The 10,000-nt window shown below is 35.9% G+C and overlaps 1 protein-coding gene across 1 annotated transcript in view; it reads left to right on the forward strand.

Moving 5' to 3' along the window:
* The window catches only part of LOC137641613 (T-box transcription factor TBX20-like), a 313,159-nt gene that overhangs the window by 302,889 nt on the left and 270 nt on the right, over positions 1-10,000 (forward strand). Inside the window, 1 exon segment of the mRNA XM_068374345.1 lies at positions 6,566-10,000. This exon segment is cut by the window's right edge and continues 270 nt beyond it. Within this exon segment, the coding sequence (XP_068230446.1) occupies positions 6,566-7,298 (733 nt within the window). The 3' untranslated portion in view covers positions 7,299-10,000.

Consider the following 10,000-nt stretch of genomic DNA (forward strand, 5'->3'; position numbering starts at 1 on the left):
GAAATAATACATAATGAAAAAGCGAATTCTAAAAAGCCTATTTCATTGCATTTCATCTTATAATATTGTTTTATTTCACTCATCTGGAAAGTCTCCTCTTTTTCATGAATAACAACCTGTCATTCATTGGAGAGTGGGCTCATTGCTTTCATTAGGGTCAGACCCACTTCTTCCTCTCATAGCCCGTTAGGTTTAAAGCTCACTCACGAATGGCAGAGGCAAGGGACAACGACTATACCCTAGCGACTGATCAAATACATAAATGATTGGCACCCATGCCCGCTCTCCACCCAAGGTAGGACCAGGTAGGCCCAAGCAATGGCTCTGATGACTCAGCAGGTAGACCTATAGGCTCCCCTAAATCTTCCATCCTTAGCTCACAAGGATAATGGGGTTACATACACTACAAGAAACTATCGGTACTCGAACGGGACTCGAACCCCAGTCCGGCAAATCACCAGGCAGAGACGTTACCGATAGGCTACCACACCCCTAAAACCCTTTAAAAACAAGTAGTTGCCATGTATAAGTATGCAATGTTACACATTTCAAAACACATGAATTTTGCATTTATTGAAAGTTATAGATTTCATGGTAATGGCTGATTGCATTTATTACAACTGTCGATTACATTTACTACACCTGTCCTCTGGCATAAATACTGATTAAAATAATTGCTTGGTGTATATAATTTTCTCTCTTAGGTGTCACAATTCACGCCAATTCATTCCTACATATAAGTAGTGTATTAAGACAAGTTCTGTCCCCGTCCCCAAAGTTAAGAGTACCGGAACAGATTCCGTGCTAGTTAGGTGCTTTATGATACATCATATTTAATTTCTGTTCATCTGAACAGCAATTTAAGCAATCATAGTAAGTCGATTATGATGGGTTACACCTAGCGAGGAGGCAATCAGCTTCATTACACAATACATGTACGGAACCGGTAGCTAACCATTTTCAGCATGACGATAATCATATATAAGCATATATAAACATCATAGTGTACCCGATCCGTCAATAATGATGACTAAATTACCTAGATAGATATTCAGGCAAACTGGCAGAATCAACCCTCCCCTCCCCCACCCTTTCCTAATTACAACCCGGCTATTTCGGCAAATTTGGGAGATTGTAGTTTCCGAGTGTACCTCACTTGGGTACCCCCTCTCACCAGGGTATGACTACTCCTGTTACCACTACCAGAGAGTTGGGGAGACACCGAGTGGTCATACTTCTGGCAAATGCCACTGAGAGTGTAAGGGAATATATATATATATATATATATACATACATAAAATATACACAAACACACACACGCACACACACACACGCGCATATATATATATATATATATAGCCAGACGCGTTGCTCTCTCATTACATAGAAGAGATAAGAGAGAGGTGTGGAGTCCTCAGGTCATTTGGGAACAAGACTCCTGAAGGGGAAACCCCTAAACATAATGACCTAAAGACTCGAGAGGGCGTCCCAAAATGATGCGAAAACTAACGAGCGTCGAAAAAGAAACTATACATTTCTTTAAGGGCAACCAAAAACAAGAAGGGGGGAACTGTAAGCATGAACTACGTGGATTTTTGAAGATGGAATGCAAGCGATACAAAATAAAATTCAACGATAAATGGGCTAAATAAAAATTAAAATTCGAAACATATGAAAATTAAATAAATTAGGGGACAAAAAAGTAAATTTTTGAAATGGTAAAGGAAAGGGAAAAGGAACCTTAAGCATTCTCAAATTAATGGAAAAATACAAGACAGAGAGAGAGAGAGAGAGAGAGAGAGAGAGAGAGAGAGAGAGAGAGCTCCAATTAATATGAAAACTTGAAAATAATCTCAAAATAATGTCCAGGAATCTGCACCCGAAAAAAGTGTAAAGCAAAAATAAAACGGCACTGGTAAAAAATGTTTCAGTGTTCACTCATATAAAATAACGTTATTTATATGTGTGAAATAAAATAAAATAAGAAGCCATATTGGACCGGTGAATATTACTTTCTTTATTTTCAGGTAACCCACGAAGAAAAACAGCAATGAAGCAATTCTTTCTCGTTTCTAGATTTATCCGTAAAAATAATGTTAAAAGGAATAGAAAATTCAGCAGAAATAAGCATTGTATCAATTACCCTCGGTTTCTCACTTTATCCCGGAATATAACGTAAAAATAGATATGAAATTTCGGAGTGAAAAAAAAAAAGAATAAGGAAATACGCATCGTCCATAAAGAATTCTTTTGCACCCATTCATCAGAATGACGTATGACGCTCCGACGCAAAAGTTAATGAACAAAGACATCGAGTCAGGTGGAATAAAGAATGAATTACGATAGGAGAAGACCTTATGCAAATCCCCTGTCCTTCCCAATCAGAAATAAAATATAATGAAAGCGGAAGCCCTAAAGGTGAGGTTCATTCATCAGGTGCCATGACGAGACGGCACCGATTCGTCATATGTCACCGGTGTTTGGGCATTGCGTGGACTGAAAACGAATATGAGTAAAACCGAGATTATAAGAAATTCCTACCTCCTAGTTTGTGGAAACATATGCAGCAAAATATAATCATGCTTGCCGCATATATATGAAATATATATATATATATATATATATATATATCCTAATTCTTGTATGAAGATATGTGTTGTGCGTCAAGGTATATTAATTCTATAATCATGAGAATTCCACAAAACCTATAATTCAGCATGTTGTTGTAGCAAGATTACATTTTGATAGCGAGGGGTAGTTAGTTGCCTTTGTGCACTCAAGTAGACAAAGGCTCTTACCTGAGAGTGTTAGCTGTGTACAGTATCGTGAACTTACGGACCTTTTGTAATAAGTGAAAAAACCCATGTTCCGATGTCTCATTATCCGTCAACATGGGATATATATATATATATATATACAGTATATATATATATATATATATACATACAGATAATATATATATATATATATATATATATATATTATTATCTGTCATACATGAATATATATATATATATATATACATGTATATATATATATATATATATATATATATATATATATATATATATATATATATATAAACAACAGACGCAGTTGTTTCTAGTCCACTGTAGGATAAATGCCTCAAGACGTTTCCTTAGCCATGCCTGGAGTTTGACCATTTCAATCACCACCCTAGCCACTGCGGATTGGTGATGGTGGGAGATTTTCGTCCGATCGCTCACAACAGCAAACCAACATAATATGGGTGGTCCGAACTAGTAAAACTTTACTGATCATGGCAATACACAAAGCATTTCCGCACGTTAAGGTATCCCGACTCAGAAAGAGATCCATACATACATACGTACATAACAATAATCAGAGAGAACCGAAAAAGCGAGAAAAGAATTGGATAGGACTTTATACAGATTGAATAGGGGGACGGGAGGGGGAGGCTGGAGGGGGAGGGGTAGGGGGGAAGGGAGGGGGGAAACAGATGGTATCACTGATTGAGGTTATTGAATTATGAAACAGGTTCCTCGGTTCCCGGTCTCTGCTACTATTATATTTATTGATTTGGGAAATCACTTTTGCTCTATTTCTATGGTGGTTATACATATCCATGTATACATGAACATGAATTTCTTCGAATTTACATACGTGTTTAGGATATATAGGCTATGTAATATTAATTAGTTTTTCTGTCTCAACATAACATAAGTTTACATAATACATAACCACTTATGTTTTTTCTTTCTATTGTTTAAATTAATATTTCACTACTTTCATCTATATTTGTATGTATGGATATGTTTTTTATATAATATATACATATATGTCGATCACTTGATAAAGTAATAAAAAAATGCAATTATTTGTCATTATGATGTTTCTTATGTACTTCATGTATGTATATATGTATGCATGCATGTATGACAGTTGAATGAGTTATGACTTTAATTCCAGATTAATCAAACTAAATACGAAAAGAGGATATTTTCAGTATACCTGTATTTTCAGTATACCTGTATTTTCAGTATACCTATATCTATTTCTGATTGTTAAAAAACGGGTAATTTTTCTTTGTATTTCCTTTGCATCCACCTTTTTCTATGTCAAAAAAGGGGACAAAACAAGGACTTGAATTATGTAAATCGACCTCCCCCCCCCTCTACAGCGACACTTATATGCTACTGTAATTTGCCTTTATAGAGATTTATTCGCACTTGAGGGAGATTTATGCATGGACGGGAAACTAAGACAAATGTGTTTTCTTTTGACATTTGCCTCCGTAACGGTTGATTCGTTGGGGGCCTCGCTTCCGGGCCTCGGATATTGTTTTGTATGAGCGATTGAAGGTTTTACGACACCATAAAGGTGTGTTCTGTTACACCTGATATCCTGCATTATGAATGCCAAACAACACAAACAGATTCCTGCTTCTTCTGTTCGATATTCCGGCATTAAATTTTCATTATTAAACGCGAAAACACTTCCTCCGGCGACTCGAGACTTGGCCAGAAAATACTTCTAAGTAATAACTGCTGACAGAAAAATAACTACGAAATGGAGAGTAATGTATAATATTTTCTTCCATATTCAAATCATGAATAATGAGGGCGGGTGGGGAGACAGAGGGTCAAAACAGCTACAAAAAAACTACTTTAATAATGATTTACAATGTTTAGATACGAAAAAAAAAAATATTGAGCAGTAAGTACCTCAATAACATTCGGGTTCAACTGATATTACACAATCCCCTTTCAGTATTTTTATAGAACTATTCATCTACGTAGACTTTATTGCGTCCTCGCTACTGCTCTTTAAATTAGGATCTAAATTCGACGCACAAAAGAACTTGTATCTTTTGTAAAAGGAAAATTCAACAGATCTTGCACAAAGTATTTTCATTTATACCTCCATCTTACACCAGAACCAACACGAAGGTCAAATTGTTCTAAAAACCTTATTGATGAACTTTGGGTATTTGCTGTGACTGTTCATATAAAGGAGCTAAAGAGATTATTATCAACAATAAGCTTACTACTAACCATACAATTCTTGTAGTTTAATTAAGTTTGTAAACAACTTTCGATTTTTTTTATTAAATTACCTTCAAAGAGCATAACTAACTAGCGAAGGATCTCTCTCTCTCTCTCTCTCTCTCTCTCTCTCTCTCTCTCACTAACCAATAATTCATAAAAAATTCGATGCTTTACCCTAATTACTAAGAGTCTAACCTTAAATCAAAGTTACCTGCGTACAACTGGACACAGAAATTCCCAGCACTCTGCGGTCTAAATAAAGCGCACCTTGTCACACCCTTACTGCATGCCGAGATCTAATGTGTAGCCCCCACTAACCACCTCTGCCATTTCTCTCAACAGAAGCTATTTAGTTACTACCCGTACAGTAAGGGTGTGACATGGTGCCACTTCTTTGGAGCCAGGTGCGCCAAGGATTCCTGTATCCAACTGTGCATATAAAGTTGAAATAACAGTAATTAAAAAGGCTATTATAAACTTACTGAAAATGCGGATCTGAACATATGCATTATCATAATGAAATTATGAAGGTAACAAGATTATCATAATCGGGAATCCGATTCCCAATAAATATAATCTGCAAAGAAAATGTTTTGGGATCTCACTTTTGATATAAATATAAATGTATCGAGAGAGAGAGAGAGAGAGAGAGAGAGAGAGAGAGAGAGAGAGAGAGACAGAGAAATACGGACTTACTGATCAACTCTACAGTATTTTGTACCGAAATTTTTTCTGCACCAATAAAAGAGTAAAAGACCTAGAGCAATAGTACACTATTTCTGTAAAAAATAAATAAATAAATAAATAAAAAAAAATAAATAAATAAATTATCATTCTAGTTTTCACCTCAAGAAACATAATGCATATCTAATTTTTTTTTCAAAAAACGTAATGATAAACTTCAGTTAATTTTTCTGTAAACCCAAAATACTAAACATCAGATGTTCCCGGGGTTCAAGGTGGTGTTCGTTAAGAATCCTTCGTGAATTGCATTGGAAGAACAAAATATATACAGGGTTCTGAGCTGAATAAATATACCTTTTAAAATAATTAACTTTTGTATTTTTGTAATATCCCTGGAATAACAGTAATCAGTGTTATCACAAAATCTCGATTAATATGTTCAGTCAAACATATGGAATGTTGCTGATCTTTTTTTCTTTAGAGACAGCCCCCTTTCTCCTTTAATAATATTTTTATACAATATATATATATATATATGTATATATATATATATATATATATGTATGTATATATATATATATATATATATATATATATATATTTATATATATGTATATATATATATATATATATATATATATATATATATATATATATATATATATATATATATATACAGTATATATGTATATATATAATTTATATATATATATATATATATATATACATATATATATATATATATATATATATATATATATATATATATATATTGTTAATAAACGATAAATATTCATATCTTTCAGAATTTCTCATATATAAAAGCCTAATTCTTTCTTTTTCTTTCGCAGAGAGACGATGGAAACCATGCTATCTGAACACCCCTACTTCCGAAACGCCTTGGCGCCTTCACTCGACGCCCACCATAGCACCGCCTCGCCCCTCACGTTGGAAGAAAGGGCCGTCCTGGCTGCCCGCGCCCACATGTTCTTCCGTTCCTGTCATTCCACAACACCCACAACGCCCACGACTTCCCTCGCCACCAGCTCCCTGGCTCCGCCCTCCTCTTCGTTCTCCTCGGGTGCCATGGGATCCGGTTTGTCGCCCGGCATCGGATCCGGAATCGGATCGGGCCTCGGGGGTTTGGGCAGCCTGCCTCCAGCCCTGTCCCAGTTGTACAGTCTAGGGGCAGGACGCGCCAACTCGGGGCCTTCCTCTCCGGTTAATTTCTCCCTGCAGTTGTGGTCTCAATGGGCGGCGCTTCACGGTCTGAATCAGGTCAATGCAACTCTTCTCGCTCACCATGCTTCGATTACGGCAGCGGCCGCCGCCCACACGAGCCCCTCGGGCGTGGGCACAGTGCCTAGCGTGGGCAGCGGAAACACCTCGCAATCGAGCAGTAATTCCGGTGGGGCCGAGGGAGGCGTGAGGCTGCCCAGGCCAGTTTACCCTCCTCTCGCCCCGGGGCTTCACCGCTTCGCTCCTTACTTCCACCCGAAGGGATCGGTTTCCCCAACCCACCCACGACCTGGGTCCCCAGATCCCCGACCTCCTCCGGAAGGTTCACCCGGACAACCTGCTTGAGAACCCGCCCATAGTATAGCAACTTCGTTATAGAGCAACGATTGCGGGCGGGGGTGAAGGGGCCTAATACACACGTGATAGTTACGGCAACTCTCCAGAGGCCGTTTTCAGTTTTAGAAGAAATAGCGACGTGGTGACAAACCTTCTATTCCATGGATTTGGTCATTTGCGCAGCCAGTGTGTACATGAGTATACTGAATGTACTGACATTGCGATTAATATAAATTAAGTTCTTGATGATAGGACCAGAGAATGCTTCATTAATAGACAATCTTTTATTCATATGAAACTATATAAAGTGACGCAATCATGTGTGCGACCGTTTGTTCGTTACATTGCCTACCCTTTTGAGTAAACCCACAGCCGTCAAGGCGTGCGCAAGATATGGTGACTATTTTCAAGGAGCAAAACGAGTGTTAGATTTTTTTATCAATAGTCCAAGATCAGGTAATAAATATCGAATACGGTCGATCACTGTAAAGAAAATTCAAAATACTTTCAAAGTAATTTTCGTAAAATAAAAGAATTTTTCACAATTGGTTAATTTTTACTGGAGTATTTACGAAAAAAAAAAATCTAAAGCCATTTAAATTTGAAATATTTGCTATTCTGCAAATGTTGTTATTGAAATAGAAAACATAATAGACTCGCTTATATAAATTAATTTCAAATTACCACCCATGTTTCTCAGAGTATTCATGAGTAAAAGAACCATGACAAGAAGACTCGGGTAAAGTCTCCAATCAAGGAAATCATCGTTTGAAATCTAATGCACATTCAAGCAGTTTCTATGATAAAAAAAATATATATACCTATACGTACGTTCTAACCATTTAAAGGATCAATAACAAATGACTAATTGATTAATTCAAAAGTTCGTCTATAACAAGAATTAAAAGTTTTAATGGATTGACGATAATTAGTTTATTATTATCTGTCAATTTTGCTAATCCCTCAGTAACCCTTTGCTAATGTATGATACAGGGATTTCCAGGTCATTCCAAGCTGGTATAAGCATTAAAAATATATTTCCCTTATTTACGATAATTAGGTACCATTTCCAAAAGAGAATAATATATAAAATTCAAACAAAAATGGAGCATTATACCATTAGAAATAAGAGAATATACTTTATACGTCTGACAAATGGACATTCCACAGCTTTAATCATCACTACTACATAAAACTACAGGAGCCTGAAAGGTTGATGAAAATAAAATCACATATCAAGAGCAAAGAAATGTAATACAAATATTAGAACTCTAATAAAGACGTCTACAGTAAAACGTCTCCGCGACACAGATATGGCCACTGATTGACAGAGCAAGTATTGTAAAGGGTAAAATGGTTCCCACGGCGATAGAAAGACATTCAATACATTTTGAATAGTACATTTGTAACTTTAATTTTTATTCCGAAAGTATATAAAAATTATGAATAGATGTATATATAAAAATGCGACTCAAGATTGGACAAGGTATTTGCACCAATAACTAAACAAAACCATTGTTATACTTCCAAATCCGAATAGTATATGTATACACATACAGAGAAAAGTGCGTACATTTTTATATCATTTACGCATTTATCTTTATGTGCGTGGCTGTAAGGACACTGAATAAGGTATTAGAATTCTTAAGTAAGTTGTGAAACGTATAGTGCTTCTCAGAACTTATGACCCAAGAATGATCTTTGAAAGCTGTTAGGCTCGAGATTATCTTATGTATGTAATGAAATTTTTCAAAGGATTTGATATTAAATGCTGAGTATGTCTTCATCCAAAAATTAATGAAGCAAATTATTTAGATTTCAAAGAATTAGAGACGTAATCTAGACTGAAAAAGCAGTAGATAATTAAACTCCATGTACATAGCCCCTTTGCCTTTTAAGCCAAAACAAAAACCGAAATAATTATATGAAATGAAATCTAATAAACATGAAATAAACCATCGTCATGTGCGTATCGAAATTGACTTAAAATAGGATTCGTGTAAAGACTGAAGAAAGGATACCCATAACCAAAATCATCTTTATGAGACAGGCAGTTCTTTCCGACTCTGAATAGAATTATTGTTTTCAATGAAAAGCAGGTACCCATTTTACAAATCAAGACAATTGTAAGACATAAATGCCTATGTACAATTGCTTCATCTAGAGGTAAAGGCAACTAGGTTTCCCATCATGATATTCTCGGTTTGATATTCACCGATCATTAATAAAATTAATTAGTAGTCATCAACAAAATATAAAAGTTAGGAGAAAACCAACTTTAATTTTGACACCCGGAATGCTGTCTTCACGTTCCAAATTTCATTTTATTTTCTAGGAAAAGAAGCTGGTGAAAAAAATTACTCAGCCTTATTATGATAATCAATTAGTGCTTGGTGCCCAACAAAATATAAACGTAAGGAAAAAGAAACTTTGATTTTGACACCCGGATTGCCATCTTCAAGTACCAAATTTAATTTCATTTCCTAGGGAAAGAAGCTGGAGAAAAAAATAACAATTTCTCTAACTTGAAAAATGAAACGACTGGAAAGAGAAGGAGAGACGACCTATGCTAAATGAATGACAATGAAGGCGCTCGCTATCAAATCCCATGCACTACTGCAGTCACAGAAAAGGATTACAGAAGAAAGGATAATCACAACATAATCTCCTACCTTGTAATCACCAGAGACGTCACTGTTCGATCACACTTA

This window comes from Palaemon carinicauda, chromosome 5 (assembly GCF_036898095.1).
Source record: "Palaemon carinicauda isolate YSFRI2023 chromosome 5, ASM3689809v2, whole genome shotgun sequence".
In the NCBI taxonomy this organism is placed as follows: Eukaryota; Metazoa; Arthropoda; class Malacostraca; order Decapoda; family Palaemonidae; genus Palaemon; species Palaemon carinicauda.